This window comes from Selaginella moellendorffii, unplaced genomic scaffold, assembly GCF_000143415.4.
Source record: "Selaginella moellendorffii unplaced genomic scaffold, v1.0 SELMOscaffold_4, whole genome shotgun sequence".
In the NCBI taxonomy this organism is placed as follows: domain Eukaryota; kingdom Viridiplantae; phylum Streptophyta; class Lycopodiopsida; order Selaginellales; family Selaginellaceae; genus Selaginella; species Selaginella moellendorffii.
This window is the reverse complement of record NW_003314265.1, coordinates 2,199,256-2,213,774: the sequence shown is the minus strand read 5'-3', so window position 1 is coordinate 2,213,774 and position 14,519 is coordinate 2,199,256. Positions and strand designations below refer to the sequence as shown.

At 49.9% G+C, this 14,519-nt stretch overlaps 5 protein-coding genes across 5 annotated transcripts in view; 1 reads left to right on the top strand and 4 right to left on the bottom strand.

Annotated features, from left to right (window-relative positions):
• The window catches only part of LOC9653932 (protein ILITYHIA), an 11,130-nt gene extending 4,312 nt beyond the window's left edge, over nt 1-6,818 (bottom strand). Inside the window, 34 exon segments of the mRNA XM_024669319.1 lie at nt 1-234; nt 285-476; nt 524-634; nt 693-749; nt 805-927; nt 986-1,133; nt 1,183-1,260; nt 1,309-1,481; nt 1,527-1,643; nt 1,689-1,769; nt 1,824-1,946; nt 2,000-2,176; nt 2,225-2,392; nt 2,443-2,592; nt 2,642-2,743; nt 2,794-2,910; nt 2,965-3,231; nt 3,283-3,576; nt 3,625-3,753; nt 3,801-3,860; nt 3,908-4,027; nt 4,076-4,159; nt 4,206-4,383; nt 4,440-4,603; nt 4,655-4,688; nt 4,740-4,816; nt 4,873-4,943; nt 5,001-5,127; nt 5,178-5,362; nt 5,415-5,561; nt 5,616-5,997; nt 6,050-6,172; nt 6,227-6,606; nt 6,662-6,818. The exon segment at nt 1-234 is cut by the window's left edge and continues 117 nt beyond it. Coding sequence (XP_024525087.1) covers nt 1-234; nt 285-476; nt 524-634; nt 693-749; nt 805-927; nt 986-1,133; nt 1,183-1,260; nt 1,309-1,481; nt 1,527-1,643; nt 1,689-1,769; nt 1,824-1,946; nt 2,000-2,176; nt 2,225-2,392; nt 2,443-2,592; nt 2,642-2,743; nt 2,794-2,910; nt 2,965-3,231; nt 3,283-3,576; nt 3,625-3,753; nt 3,801-3,860; nt 3,908-4,027; nt 4,076-4,159; nt 4,206-4,383; nt 4,440-4,603; nt 4,655-4,688; nt 4,740-4,816; nt 4,873-4,943; nt 5,001-5,127; nt 5,178-5,362; nt 5,415-5,561; nt 5,616-5,997; nt 6,050-6,172; nt 6,227-6,606; nt 6,662-6,764 — 5,076 coding nt within the window. The 5' untranslated portion in view covers nt 6,765-6,818.
• Nucleotides 6,802-8,311, bottom strand: LOC112344378. Its single transcript, XM_024669006.1, has 8 exons — nt 8,189-8,311; nt 7,960-8,136; nt 7,811-7,865; nt 7,634-7,749; nt 7,427-7,571; nt 7,244-7,356; nt 7,115-7,192; nt 6,802-7,045 (listed from the first exon to the last, which is right to left on the bottom strand). The coding sequence occupies exons 1-8, from the start codon at nt 8,309-8,311 to the stop codon at nt 6,899-6,901; spliced, it is 954 nt and encodes a 317-aa protein (XP_024524774.1). The 3' UTR covers nt 6,802-6,898.
• Nucleotides 8,312-8,749: 438 nt separating this feature from the next.
• On the top strand, nt 8,750-10,785 carry LOC112344377 (pentatricopeptide repeat-containing protein At2g22070-like; the record flags this gene model as incomplete). Its single annotated transcript, XM_024669005.1, has 1 exon — nt 8,750-10,785. A coding segment is annotated over one exon (1,971 nt), but the record flags the coding sequence as incomplete, so codon positions are not given.
• On the bottom strand, nt 10,740-12,078 carry LOC9653931 (thioredoxin-like 2, chloroplastic). The gene is made up of 4 exons (XM_002964102.2): nt 11,590-12,078; nt 11,293-11,466; nt 11,039-11,200; nt 10,740-10,958 (listed from the first exon to the last, which is right to left on the bottom strand). The coding sequence occupies exons 1-4, from the start codon at nt 11,818-11,820 to the stop codon at nt 10,833-10,835; spliced, it is 693 nt and encodes a 230-aa protein (XP_002964148.2). The 5' UTR covers nt 11,821-12,078; the 3' UTR covers nt 10,740-10,832.
• Nucleotides 12,079-12,653: 575 nt separating this feature from the next.
• Nucleotides 12,654-14,516, bottom strand: LOC9653930 (pentatricopeptide repeat-containing protein At4g02750). Its single transcript, XM_002964101.2, has one exon. The coding sequence runs from the start codon at nt 14,514-14,516 to the stop codon at nt 12,654-12,656; it is 1,863 nt and encodes a 620-aa protein (XP_002964147.2).
• Between the last annotated feature and the right edge of the window lie 3 nt (nt 14,517-14,519).

Below are 14,519 nucleotides of genomic sequence, written 5' to 3'. Positions count from 1 at the left end.
ATTTTCTATGATATCCGGTAGAAGCTTGTCGAAATAATCCATGCCTAACGCAGCCAAAACTTCGCTCAAGCCTTGAGCAGCCCCAGATCTTTCGACACTACTATTTTCAGACTTCAACGTCTCAAGAAGCCACGGCACTAGTGATGGAAAGTTGTCATCTCCCATACCCTTGGTAAGGGAGCCAAGAGCTTTTGCAGCAACAGAACGAACTTCAGGAATCGGGTCCACTAAAACCTGGAAAACCGCAGATTAGATAGCGAAAGTTCAATGCGTTTCACAAGAACCTTTTTGACCTCCGGAAGCAGTAATAGCATGTATGGAAGCATATCTTTATAATCAGTAACCAAGGAGCACATGTTTCCAACTATCTGAGCGGCCTTTTTCTTCGTCTCCGAACTTCGCTCTCTTAAACCGCGATGAACAATAGGGACCACAAGAGCCAAGGCCGGAGCATCCACGGTATTAACAAATATTGTCTGCAGTGCACTAATGTTCGTCAAAGAAACAAGGAAGTCAAATGTACCTGTAATAGCGCATCAAGAGAAGATTTTGTGTGTTCATTCGGATCCGAAATTCCAACTAGCAGTAAAGGAACAAGCGCCGAAATCTCCGGATTCTTTATGACACTTCCCACCTTGTTAACAGGCAAATCACCTTAGAAAAAAGAAAACAAATTAAGAAGAAGTAGCAACCTGCTGTAAAGCAGTTTGAGCCGCTGCTTGAACTTTCGGGTGTGTATCGGTGAGCACCTGCAAGAAGACAACGGTATTTTAAATATCATGTATTTCAAATAGATATGTTTACCTCACTAAGCTTCGGGACAATTGTTGGCAAGCATTGCGAGAGCTGCCGAGGAGCACAAAAAGCCATAGCCCCAAGCAGTTGAACACTTCCCTGCTTTGTGCGCCATGCTCGATCTTCTAGCCCCTATATTCAGATGAATACACGAAGTAAGAAAGCAATTCCAGTTCAATGAAATTTTCACCTTCAAAAGAGCCGGTAAAACAAGTTTAACACCTTGACCGGTAAGTTGCGACATAATAGTCCGAGCAGTTAGATCAGCCGCGTCGCGTACTGCTGAAACGGAGTCGGAGAAACACACAAGCAGCTCTGGTAGGATTCGTATTACGTACCTGCAGCAAAATGTTAAACAGATGAAATGCTAGTATAATAAATCCTTACGGTTCAAAAAGACGTCCAAGTTTCTCGGAGAGGCATTCGAAGCCTAGCAATGCGCCCTCACGAGCTTTTGCGGAGTCTCTGCACCATTTCAACGTAAAACTCGATAACGCAAGCAAAACGACTCACCTGTCCTCAATGCTAGTTATCAAGACATGCATTACACCGAACTTCTTCAGGCAAGACAGCCCCTTCCCCTTTACTACCCCGGCCAATCCAAATGCAGCTCCGTAGCGCTCTCCATATTTTTCCGATTGCACAAGTTGTTCAAGCAAGTTTTTTGCAAGTTTCTCAGAATCCACCTGATTATCAAGTTGCTGAATTATCCAAAAACTCAAGTGAAATACCTGGTGGATCAGCATTAATGGAGCTAGGCAGTTTGACACAGCACGTTGAACTGATTCTGAAGGAGTTTTCAGCATTTCAAGCAGTCTTTCTAGAATGACAAGTATTTTTGGATCATCCTGGTGGACATTTCGTTATAGGTAGCAAAGAAACGAAAATTATACCTGAGAGAGATGTTTGGCCAAAGCCCCCATGAACACCACGACACCTTCCCGAACTAAATCATAGCGTTCTTCGTCAACTGCCTGCGTAGTCAGAGTAATTACAGACAAAACTGTAAAAAGATTTGAAGCACGTACCTTTCTACTTAAATAGTTTTCGAATATAGGGAGGAGAACCGCAATGCTATCTTTTCCGTGTCTATCGATTATTGCTACGCCAGCTTCCACCATCTTAGACCGGACGTCAGAGTTCGTATCTGCCTGTAGGAAGTAAACCGATACATTTTACTTGCTTATTCAGCACAGAGACGTACCAAGGCTCGAGAAATAAGAAAAGTTGATAGAACTGGTAAGTCTTTGGCAGTAAGTATGTCTGCAGCTGCTTCGAGGGCCAACGCTACACCTTGTCTTCCAGGCCAACCAGGATCAACCTGATTCCCTTCACTAGGAAGATCCCTCGAATAGAGGGTAAACAAAGCCGATAGTGTTTCCTGACACCAACGTAAGCATGCGATAAAAACAATATACAAAAAGGTTACTTGTGTACTGCTTGGATACTCCTCCATGGCTGCAGCTAACGCAGTGGCAGCCGCTTGACGAACATTTAAGTTCACATGCGACAAGGCTCCCAGTATGCCTGCGGCATAATCATTTCCAAGATCATGCCCATAAAGGTCCCAGATATCCTCTGCAATGTCTGCTACCACCTAAACAATTCCTAACACATTTGTTGGGAAAGAAACAACAAGCACCATACCTTTTCAGGATCGTATAATGCAATCCACAGTGCACTTGCTACAACGGCGTTGTGAGGCACTGCACCTTTAGCAAATACAGGTACCGATCTGGTCGAGCTTAAGCACGCAACTCGTACATGCGCGTACTTGGAATAAACACCAGCGAGAGTCTGCAAATCCATAAATTAAGATGTCTAAACAGACGAACTTTAAAAGTACCTCTGGCAAATCTACTGGACTGATACCGCGGGACAACTCATTCAAAATTGGGAGAATTACAGCTTGATAACTTGGAAATAAACCAAGCACATGATACAGCACCTGAACAGCCACCCAGAATTTGTTTATGAGCACAGAAAACAACTGCATACCGAAATCATTTTTGAGCGCGGTACATGCATTTGAGGAGAGCAATGGATTGACAAGACACGAAGTAGGCCGTCATGAAATTTAGTTTTCTTGGTTTGGAGCAGGACTTGCTCAACAATCTGTAAAAACTAAAAGTTTAGAACAAAGACGAATTAAACGCAGAGAAATCATACCGGAAAAACTAGAGTGAATGACTCCGCGGGGAATGGTTCACGCACGCAAGCGCTCACAATTCCCGTGATCACTCTCCGAACAACGCCTTTCTCCTCATCCAAGTAAATTTGTAGAGAAAACGACGACACCAATATTTTCATAGCAGCTGCAATATCAGTTGCCAGGTATCTGAGTGCTGGAGTCACCGATCCCGTTAATTTGACCATCGTATGGAACGCTTCATCGCTAACAATTGGCGACTTCAGAAGCGGAAGGACAAGTGGGATCTGGTCATTCGTCAAATATGAGTGAAAACTGCAATAATGTATATAGCTTACCAAAGCAGGAAGATGATCATGCACAAAACATAAATTGGCATCCGCAACAGCTGCAATAGCTCTTAGAACCACAGTGAACCGCGTCCTTAGATGCAATACTCTGGAACGAACAATAGCCTCTTCTTTTAAAAGATAATCTCTTGCTTCTTCTTTAGTTGGTTTCGATTCACCTGAAAAAAAAAAGCCATCACAAATGGAACATATTGACAAAACAAGAAAAGTACCAGTCTTTTTAGAAGCTTTACTCACGTCTCTAGGCGCAGACGGCCGGGAAGCAGACTTCGCCATTGTGTCCTACAGCAAATTTCGTTAGCCACCATAATGTCAAAAACAGCCTAGTACCTTTCCATTTCCGGATTCATTATACATTTTGAATCGACCTTTTGCCTGCTTGACATTTTTATCCACCACCACTTCCGCAACATACACCCCGCCTTCAGTAGACAGAACACCTTCAGGAGTGTTGAATATCTGCCAAGGAAGGTTCGAAATTAAATTAATACGTGAGTAATATCCACCTTGATATCGCTGGCATTGAGACCATTGTGAGAGCTCCAATCCGCTAGATCCTTTACACCCTGCAAGGAAGTAAGTACGTAATTCCAATAAGAAGAAGAGAACCTACATGGATAAAATGATTGAACATTTCATCAGGTATCATTTGTATGACTAAACCAAGCGCAACAATTGCTGCCTTTGAAATGGCCGGTTGTTCACTGGTCAACCCGTTCGCCCCGGCCAGGACCTGCAGCATGAACAAGTGTATCCAGCATCAAAAAATTCAAATAATAACCTTCCAGACAGCACCGGGATCAGATCTTAGGACGGCACGAAGGGAACGTTCCCCGTCTTGTTTACTTATGCGTCTTGCAAAGTCCTGGCAAAGAAGTCAGATGCATGTGCCACAGGAAAAGGTTGCTTACCTTCCAATATGGATTATACTTTTGACCACGCAAGATACAGTCGTGGTGAAAAGCTATTAGGAAATGCGTACAATACGAGGGATCCCGCACTAGTGATGTACATCCTAGTGATAGTAGTGCTTTAGAAAGAATATCTGATGAAGGAACCTCTAAAGGCGAACTATCATTCTCGATTCCACTGCACATCTGAGCATTAGAAAAATACAAGCTTCAAAACATAGGAGTGAGATTTACCGCATTTGCGAATGAAGCTGGTCATGTAAAGTGGGAAGCCAATTCAAAAAGGACTCGAAAAGCTCCTTCGCATATGCTAAAGACGCTACTTGTAGACGCCCGACAGCAGCTGCTGCAGCTCTTCTTACATCCCATGACTGGTGCCAAAGAAAGCTTACGAGGCTCTACAGCAAGAAAATCATTAGCAATTGTTGGCACATGATTGAGTTTATTACCTTGGAACGTTCAGTTAGCCCCTCGTTACTTCCTCTGCAACCCACGTAAATTTTGATATTGTGCAAAGATACGATTTGTGCCTACCTGGAGAGCTGATAATTTGAAAAATCTTCAAGAAGTTCTATCAAAGCACTGCAGTCCTCCGTTTGCATTTTCAAATTCTGTTCATACGTGGTTAGATCAAACCAAACCAAACGAGGCAACGAAAAAGTCATACAACTGTCGAGAAAAACGTAGATTCGGGAATCGTTATTGACGAAATGATCTTTTCCTTGAGCAGCTTGTCATCTACAAGAATACAAAGAAGGATGTTTATTGGCTCAAAATGTTGTTTGAATCGCTCACCAGCTCTGCTGTCGATGGATGCAATCTTGAGTAGCAAAAGAAGAGCATAAATCCCGTCTATTCTTTGTGCAGGTTTTGCTATGCCAGTTTTGGCTAGTTGGATCAGCTGATCAACTAGCGGGAACGCCTGCAAAAAAGCTGTTTCAGAACAGAACGCCTTACAAGCTTCAAACCCACAAGAATCGGAAGTTCTTCATTGAAAAATGCCTGGCGAAGACAACGCAAGTGTGCTCTTCTCATAGTTTCTTTCTCTTTAAGTCCAGCCGAGAAAAAACTTGAGCACTCAGCTGGCAAGTTACGCTCGGCTTTTCCAAGCGATGAACTTAGTGACGATAGAATGGCCACTCGGACTTCCTCGTTTCCTGTCCCACACATGTAAGCAGCAAAAATATCAAAGGCAGCACCAGGACTTACCATCGTCTTTGTACAGAGAAATAAGCAGCGGGCTGATAACACCTGCAGCGTGAATAACCGCTTTGCCTTGTCCAGCGTCACAAATGGCGCGCAACGCATAGATCAACCCCAGCCTTTGGTAGACGAACGTCAGTTTACCCTCAGAGCCTGGCACAAGAGCTAGTTAGCCGTGAGTTAGCAATGCTCTTAGACACAACTAACCTCCCAGTATGGACTTGATGGCTTGGACCATTGTTAACAGCGAGTCTGTGTCACCCGACTTTTGTGCAATCCAGCTGAGAGTTTGCAGCGCTTCCCTTCGCCTTCCCTCGTCGTTATGTCGACATTGGAGCAAAACCACGGGTAGAAACTCGCCTGTGTATCTGCTCAAATCCAGCGGTGTCTGCTTCAAAAGAACTCCAACGGCCTCCAGAACAATCTCAGGGCTCCTCTTGAGCATCCTTACTGCAGCCGGCACGACCACTCCCCCGAATTGATCATGCGACAGGTGCTTGAAAAGTGGCTCAAACGCTTCGCTGATCGCCTTCGAAGGCTTCTCTCGCGATCCAAGTACCAACTTCACGTAAAGATCGACAAAAAAGGCCTGACAAGATAACACATTTCACTGCCAAGAGCTCTGCAAATAAACTTCTTACCTTCTTCACCGAAAGAAGAGCTGGATCCCTTGCAGCGAACTCCAGAAGCACAGAAATGAGCCCGCTTCTCTCCGAGGGCGAGGCCTCAAGCTCAGAGACGTAGTTCTCGTACAAGCCATTCACCTTCAGCATTGAAACTTTCATAAATCCCAGGGAAGAGAAAGAAAACCTCCATACCTGGATCAGTGAGCGAAGCAGCAAAGCCTTGGAAGCTAGCCTTAGACGATACCGTGCCTGCGAGAGTGCCAAGAGCAGCGAAGACTGGACCGCAGCAATCCTGGAGAACGCATTCCTGGCGGACACAACCGCGGGAGCAAAACTCACGAGAAAGCACGTCCATCGCAGGAGCTTGAGCTGCGTGGAGGCGGTACACACTTTGGCGTTCCTCTCGGCCGCCTGGACAAGCGCGCCAGTGAAAGCCTTGACGAAAGCTGGCAGCTTGAGCGCCTTGATTATCACCGAGTCCACTGCCAGCTGCGAGGCGCGATCATCGTAGAGATGCAGCGTCGCGAGAACAATCGCAACCAGCTCGGGGACGTGATCCACCGCGTGCTCATCTGGAAGGGGCGTCAGCATTGCCGGAATCGAAACCTAGAGCTAGAAATCCATCACCTGGCAAATCGAGCAACGATGACAAGCTCGCGCGGAAGAGGGAGACGCGCTCCTTGGTGGACGGCGAGCTAAGCCTCGCCGCGACGAGCGCTAGATCGCCCATGGCGGAGGAACACTCTAAACCCTAAATCTCGATCATACAACAATGCGGACAATTTTAAAACGTGATCACTCCCGTCTTGCAGAGAGCTACTCTCGTAAAAGCGTGAAGAGCCATGGCTGTTCTTCGTCCATTCCCTACGAGGCTTTAGCTCTTGCTACTCGCATCCTTTGCGCTCCTCGCGTCGTTCGTCTTCCTTCGTGACTTCCATTCGCATTGAAAGTTTCTTGGTCGTAGATTTTCGGATCAATGTGGAAAGAGAACCTGGGAGCTCCAGCACGGATCTGCGAGACGAGCTCGTTAGCTTCCAAGACGAGAGGAAAAAGGATAGCGTTCTCAAGGACAAGTTCTACCTGAGAGTGACGATCTTGGATCAAAAGCACAGCATGTTTTAGTAGCTTTTGTAGATGGATCTGAGCGTCACCCCGGAGCTGCAAAGAATGCATTCGAAAAGCCAGTTTTGACAAAGACAAAAGCCTTACACTTTCAGTGCCTAGACCCTGGTACAGATTGCCTTTAGCTTGCAAGAGCTTGTATAGCTTCTCGATACTTTGCAGCTCATGCTCCAGATCCGAGAAGGAGCTGCCACGACCACCTACGTGCTCAAACATTTAGATGGCTCAACTGAGATGGAGACGAAGAGAAAAAATGTAAAATGAACAAACCTTTGCTTGATGCGCGAATTTGCATCAAGTCCCACGACGCTGCGGCATGAGAAACTGCTGCTTCACGCCTATCCGCTTCTAGAGTGGCTTCTTCCACTTCCCTTGCGACTTCTTCCCTCTCTTTCATGCATCGCCGTAGCTCCCTCTGTCCCGCAAGAAAAAATCACGTCTTGATGTCTCTAGTGATCAATCAACGAGAAATGGAACCTGCAGCCCTTGCGTCTCGAGCCCCGCTTTCGACTCGAGCAGCTCCTTGTCCGATGGCGACTCGGATAAATCATGCTTGATCTCTGCATATCGTGATCTCGACTTCCATAGCTTGCCTATAGATGTCGCAAGAGAATTGTTGGCGAGAGTATAAGATCCTCTAAAACTTTGGCTCACCATTGAGGCTTTCTCGAGAGTATGACGCGATTTTCATCATCCGGATCCAGGCCGCCTGTGCACATTTTCGACGACGTTTTACAAAAACCGCGATGCGAGAAGATGGTGATATAAGCAGTGGACCTTTTATATGCGCGGGGAGAACACACCAATGCTTCGTGGGAGTCTGCCGCAAGGACGTAAGCGCTGCGCCTCGCAAGCCCGGCGTACTGCGCGCCGAGAAACAAATGGAAGACGAATCCATTGCTCGACTCCCTCGATCGTCCTGAAACTTCGACTTTGCTTCCTTCCATCGGAATAACAGCTGAAGGCAAACCCGTGCGCACCTGTAAAGAGAGAAAACTAAAGAAAGGAAACGAAGAAGCCTTGTGTAGAAACCTGGCATTCGTTGACGAAATAGAATAGGGCATGGCCCTGGAGCAAGAAGAGGCGCCTCTTCCACGAATCGGATCTCCTGCCGCGCTTGTCCAGGTATCCGGCCAGCTCTGGCTCGGACCACATCACACTCTGGACTGGGAGTGGGAGTAAGCGCAAGATAAACAAGAAAAAGAGCGCGAGATGCTAGGCTAGCCTACCTTCATCGTCGTCCCTTTCATCGCAATGTTACGCTCGATGGGTAAAATCACTCGCTAAAACCGTTACTTCCATCAGGGGTGGTGGCGCAGTTGGTCAGCGCGTAGGTCTCATAGCTTCTGAGTTATCTTGAGGTCGAGAGTTCGAGCCTCTCTCACCCCAAATCTCTCTTTTGCCCTTTTATCTCAAGGACGATCGATTTAATCCCGTTTAACCCAAAGGTCTCGTTCTTAGTAACTTCACAAGCTTTCGCTAATCGATCAGCTTCCACTAGTTTCTTCCGGCAGATTTCTTAAGTTTGACTGTTCGCGGCAATTTGATTTTTCGCCACAATTTCTCGCGGCAAATCGAATCGAGCGGGTTTGACTTTTGGCATCGCTGGATCGGCTGAGCGAGGCGATCGATCGCCTGGACTTTTGCCCCAGCTCGTCGTGCACGCCGGCGGCGTACGCGTCGCTCCTCCAGCAATGCGGGCGCGCGCAAGCGCTGGAGCAGGGGCGGCGCCTCCACGCGCGGATCGCCGCCACCGGCCACGCCACCGACCGCTACCTCTGCAACCTCCTCGTCCAGATGTACGGCAGGTGCCGCAGCGTCGGCGAGGCGCGTACGGTCTTCCGCGGCATCAAGCGCCGCAATGTCTTCTCCTGGAACATCATGCTCGCGGCGTATGCCCACAACGGGCATTACGATCTCGCGCGGGCGGTCTTTGAGCAGATGCCCGAGAGAGACACAGTGTCATGGAATGAGATGCTTGGAGCTTACGCGAAGGGTGGCTTGTTGCGTGAGGCGAGAGAGTGCTTCGATCGGATACCAGTGCCGGACGTTGTGTCGTGGACGCTCATGGTTTCGGCATATGCCATGGCTGGGTATTTTGTAGAGGCCATTTTGATGTTCCGGCGGATGGATCTCGAGGGCGTCCAACCCGACCGGGTTATGTATGTGATCATCCTCGACGCTTGTGCAAGCGTTTTGGCGCTGGATCTCGGACGGATCATCCACTCTTGTCTACTCGACGGGCATGAGCATGATTTTGCGATGAACTTGGTCGTGCGAACCGCGCTCGTCAACCTGTATGGCAAGTGCGGCGCTGTGGAAGACGCTAAGAGTGTTTTCGACAGCTACTTTCTCTCAAAACACTGTGATCAATCAGACAAAGAACAAGGTGTCACGCTGTGGAACGCGATGATGGCAGCGTATGCTCAAAACGGGCACATCGCCAGAGCCGTAGACCTCTTCGGCAAGATGCCCGCCAGAGACGTGATCTCGTGGAACACAATGGTTGCCGCGCTTGCTCAGAACGAGATGGAGAAAGCCGCCATGGAAACCTTCTCGCTGATGGATCTAGAGGGCGTGCAGCCGAACGAGATCACCTTCATCGCGGCGATCGACGCGTGCTCCAAGCTCGGCAGCCTCGCTATCGCCGAGCTCGTCCACTCGAGCGTCCGCTTCTGCGGCTTCCAATCCGACGTAAGAATCGGAAACGCTCTTCTCAACATGTATGGCAAATGCGGGTGCGTGGAGGTCGCTAGAGAGGTCTTTCGCAATATGCCAGAGAAAAACGTTGTCTCTTGGAGCGGGCTCATCTCGGCCTACAGCCAAAACCACCGGTGCAAGGAAGCTCTCGCTTCGTACCGCCAGATGATCCACGAAGGAGTGAAACCAAACGAGGTGACGCTCCTGGGAGCGATCGACGCCTGCGCGGGATCTGCCGTAGCAGCAGACGCCGAGGCAATTCACACCAACGTCAGGGACTACTCCAGCTTGATCAACGTCGAACTCGCCAGAGACCCGGTTATCGGAAACGCGATCATCAACATGCACGGGAAGTGTGGCAACCTCGGTGCCGCCATGGCCGCGTTCGCCAAGCTCGGCTCCAGGAGGAACGTCATCTCCTGGAACACGATCATCGGCGCGTATGCCCACTCGGGGAATACCCAGCGAGCGATCGAGCTCTTCCGGGCTATGGCGGTGGACGGGGCAGTACCGCCCAACGAAGGCTGCTTCACCAGCGTTCTCTCGAGCTGCAACCACGCCGGGCTCTTGGGCGACGCTTGCGACTACTTCGCGATGATGGTAGCGGACTTTGGCATCGCCCCCGTGACGGAGCACTTCCACTGCATGATCGACGTGCTGGGACGAGCCGGGAGGCTGGCGGAGGTGGCGGAGCTGATCAAGAGCATGCCATGCAAGGCCGACGTTATTGCCTGGACGGCTTTCGTGGATGCGTGTAAGACGCACGGAGAGTTTGGCAAGGCAGGAGAGGTGGTCTTGGAGAAAGGATTTGTGCCATCAAATTCTGGGCCTTACGCACTGCTTTCTAACATGTACGCTGCGTGAAACCTTGGAAGTGATCGCATACATCAAACTACGTCAATTTTAATTAATTACTTGATTCTTCTGTACAAGTGGCTCGACTCTAAAGAGGAGGAAAAAAGAGAGATTTAGAAGTCTAGAGCGCGAGTGACGCTCCAGCTCCAGTTGGTTGCTTGGATCCAGCGAGCTGAAGATTTCCCACCCCACTGGCAACTGGCGTCACGTCGGTGTATTTGGCAATCGCATCTCTCAATCTTTGGATCTGCATCGGAGGTAATCACAGTCACAGTCAGGTCAGTCCGGCAAAAATCTCTAGAGAGAAATTTTCAATCCAGCTCTCACCTTTGAGATGGTGCAAGAGAATGACTCGAGGTGGCCCTGAGCGCGGTACACAAAGAAGAGCGGCAGCACCTTGACATTCAAGGCCTTGCAGATCTCCGTGTTGTCATCGTAGTTAATCTTGAGGAAGAGAACCTCCGGATGCTCCTTTGCGATCTTACACAGCTGCACGTATTCACCCAAAATCAGTCCCAAGAAAGAAATAAAAAACTTTTTTTTTTTTTGGAGAGGAAAGAAAAAAAGAAGCATTCAATCACCTTTGGATAGAGCGTTCTACAGCCGTTGCAATGTCTTGCGTAGAAATCCACAATGACGAGTCTATCCCCGGCAGTGGAGAGTGCGTCAATGAATTCTTGCATGGAGTGGATTTCCACCATGTTGGGCGCTCCATCCTTATCCCACCATTTCAACCACGGTGCCGTGTTCAACACCTATCACCGCGTCACACACACCGTTAGAGAAAGAAGAAAAAAAATTTACTTCTAAGTCAAACAAATCACCCGCATACTTGAGGAACTAGAAAATTCCCTCGCAAAGAGGATAAAAAATCTCACCTTGGACATCCCCGAAGAGCCCGCTCTCAATCTCGAGCAATGTTGCCGCTGCTGCTGCCGATTTCTGACAGCCAGCTGCCGAGAAATCCCCCAAAACTGCGAACTCCATGGAGCAGCGCCCAATCTCACGCACGAATGCGACGACGACGATGCTACCGACGATTCCCCTACCACAAGCCGCGCGTTCTCACTCGACAAGATTCTCGCAGTGGGATGCAAGACCTGCGCCATTTCCCGAGGATTTGAGAGACCGCGCGCTGAAATTTCCTCTGATTCAAGCCTATCTAGGATGAAATGGAAAACCTCTGGGGCCGCGATCGACAAGAAATGGATGAATGCGCTACCAATTTCGGAAAACTACACACCGCCGGGAAGAGAAGAGTGCACCTGGACAGAGAATCGCACGCTCGCTCGCTCGATTCCTTGGCGGCTAGCTGACCTAATAGTCTAGACGCTTCCCTTCGCGTGGACGAAAGGGAGTGTTCTTCGATTGTGGATGAGTCGTGGCCAGTTTCCCCCTTTAAAGCGTCCACACGATTCCGCCCGTCAAACGCATCGCCGCCGTCCGCGTGCCTGGTAGATTCCGGAATAGCACCCGCGATCCACGCCATCCGTGTGTCCTCATCCAGTAACGAGTGGCCAGAATTTTCTATACGTGTGGCTAAATGGATATGGAGGGAATTTTGAAAGGAGCTTCCAAGCTGGAGGCGGGCCATAGTCGATAAGATCCACCGTCCGTTCCTGGCACATCTGACGGCCGCAATAAAAAGTACGACGATCTTTTGACAGGTAATGCGGCCCACTAACTCTTTCGGTGGGAGGGATGCATTTGTCAATACCGTGTCAATGTTGTGATGAAATAAGATTTGGAGAACTATGGGCGAATATGATAGCATCTTTTCTTTTGTGTGGCAACCCACAAATTCCTGGCATTGACAACTACCATGTGTCGCTGGCTCCATGCTTCGCCACAACTTTGGATCATCTGATACGTTGCTGGTGTGCCTGTGTGAGCATCAAAACCAGGCACGTCGCCCGTGAGGGACAAATATCTACCAAGAGCCCTAATCGCCGCGCAAACAAGTCCACTCCAAAGAATCTGGGACAAAGGGCATCTCCGCCACAAGCTCGTGGGCTTCCGCCACGTAGCCGCCCCTTGCGAGCGCGTCCACGATACAATTGTAGTGCTGCTTCGTCGGCCGTACGGCAAAGTCGTACGCCATGGACCGGAGGTAGGACCCGGCGAGAAAGCACCGCCCCGAGTGGCTGCACGCGTTTAGGACGAGCACCCAGCACACCGCGTCCGGTGAGACCGTACATTTGGCCAGGTCGAATAGGGCCACCGCCCCGTCGGTGTGGCCGTACGCGCACAGCAGTGTGGCCCAGGAAGCGAGGGTTTGATCCGGCATTGCGTCAAAGAATTTCTTGGCTCGATTAGGGCCGCCCATCTGGGCGTGGGCGGCGAGCATCGTGTTCCAGGCGATGGCGTCGCGGCACGGCATTGCCGCGAACAGGCTCCTGGCAGCGTCGATATCTCGATTGGAGCAGTGCATTGCCAGGATCGCGTTCCACGACTGTGGGTTTCGCTGCGGCATCGAGTGAAATAGCGCGAGGGCTCGATTGTCATCGCCGCTGGTAGCGTGCGCCGCCAGGATTGTGTTCCAGGAAGTGGTGTCGCGATGAGGCATCTGCTCGAACAGGCATTGCGACTGCTCCAAATCTCCGGCCCTCACCGAAGCGAGCAGCATTGTGTTCCAGGAGGTTTGATTTCCATGCGGCATCTGTGAGAAATGCCGCCTTGCCATTTCCAAATGCCCTGTCGTGGCAAATGCTTCGAGCAGTAGATTCCACGATTCGATGCTTCGTTCGGGAACACTGTCAAAAGTTCTTCTCGCGTCCTCAAAACTATTGCTTTCCACAAACGCTGTGAGCATTGCGTTCCAAGCAACAAGATCGCGCTCTTTCATCCCATCAAAGAGATCCTTTGCCAGATCCAGATGCCCGTTCACGGCATATGCGGTGAGCATCACGGTCAAAGATACCGGCGTCTGGACCGGTATCTCACGAAATACTCGCTCCGCCTCTTCCAGATTCCCCTCCTGCGCGAAAGCGTTTATCACGGTCGTCCACGCCACGACATTCCTCTCGGGCATTCTATCCAATAGCCACGTGGCACCTGACAGATTCCGGGACTGGCAATAAGCGGCCAGGACCGCAGTCCACGACACGAGATCCCGGAATGGCATCTCATCAAATAGTTTCTTCGCGGCATCCAGCCGTCCAGCCTGCCCGAGGGCGGCGATCATGGCCGTAGATGACACCAGATTCCTTTCCGGAATTAGGTCGTGAAAGATTTCTATGGCTGAGAGTAAATCCCCGAGCTGGGTATTTGCCGTAAGGATAGAATTCCACGACACAAGATTGACAAGGGGCATTTGCGCAAATACTTCGCAAGATCGATCAAGAAACCCTGCTCGCGCATTTGCTGCTAGAATCGTTGTCCAGGAGATGATATCTTTCTCGGGCATCCGATCAAACAGATCTCTCGCGAGATCCAATTCCCCAGCCTTGGCAAATGCCGCGAGCATCGTGTTGCAAGAGACAATGCTCGCCTCCGGCATGGCGGCGAAGAACAATCGCGCTTGCTGGAAATCCCCATTCCGGGTGTAGCACGAGAGCATCGAGTCCCAGGTGTAGAAATCTTTGTGCCGGGTGGAATCGAAGACCTCGCGCGCGAGATCGGCGCCACGGCAGCTCGCGTACATCTGGATGAGCTTGTTGGACAGGAAAGGATCGCCATCGGCGGCCCTAAGATCCACGGAGCTGGCCAAGCAAGCGTGGAGCTCTCGAGCCTGGGGCAAATCCTGACAGGCCTCGATCGCGTGAAGGATCTCTTTTCTCGTATCCCCAGCGATGGCGAGATTCATGCC

Excerpts from the sequence above, each read along its gene's own strand:
- LOC9653930 (XM_002964101.2), bottom strand. The coding sequence starts at position 14,516 with ATGAATCTCGCCATCGCTGGGGATACGAGAAAAGAGATCCTTCACGCG.
- LOC112344378 (XM_024669006.1), bottom strand. The coding sequence starts at position 8,311 with ATGTGGTCCGAGCCAGAGCTGGCCGGATACCTGGACAAGCGCGGCAGG. Across the intron at positions 7,572-7,633 it reads TCGAGACGCAAGGGCTGCAG|AGGGAGCTACGGCGATGCAT; the intron begins GTTCCATTTCTC and ends CTTGCGGGACAG. Across the intron at positions 7,357-7,426 it reads AATTCGCGCATCAAGCAAAG|GTGGTCGTGGCAGCTCCTTC; the intron begins GTTTGTTCATTT and ends TTGAGCACGTAG.
- LOC9653931 (XM_002964102.2), bottom strand. The coding sequence starts at position 11,820 with ATGGCGCAGGTCTTGCATCCCACTGCGAGAATCTTGTCGAGTGAGAAC. Across the intron at positions 11,467-11,589 it reads GCTCTTCGGGGATGTCCAAG|GTGTTGAACACGGCACCGTG; the intron begins GTGAGATTTTTT and ends ACGCGGTGATAG. Across the intron at positions 11,201-11,292 it reads GTAGAACGCTCTATCCAAAG|CTGTGTAAGATCGCAAAGGA; the intron begins GTGATTGAATGC and ends GAATACGTGCAG.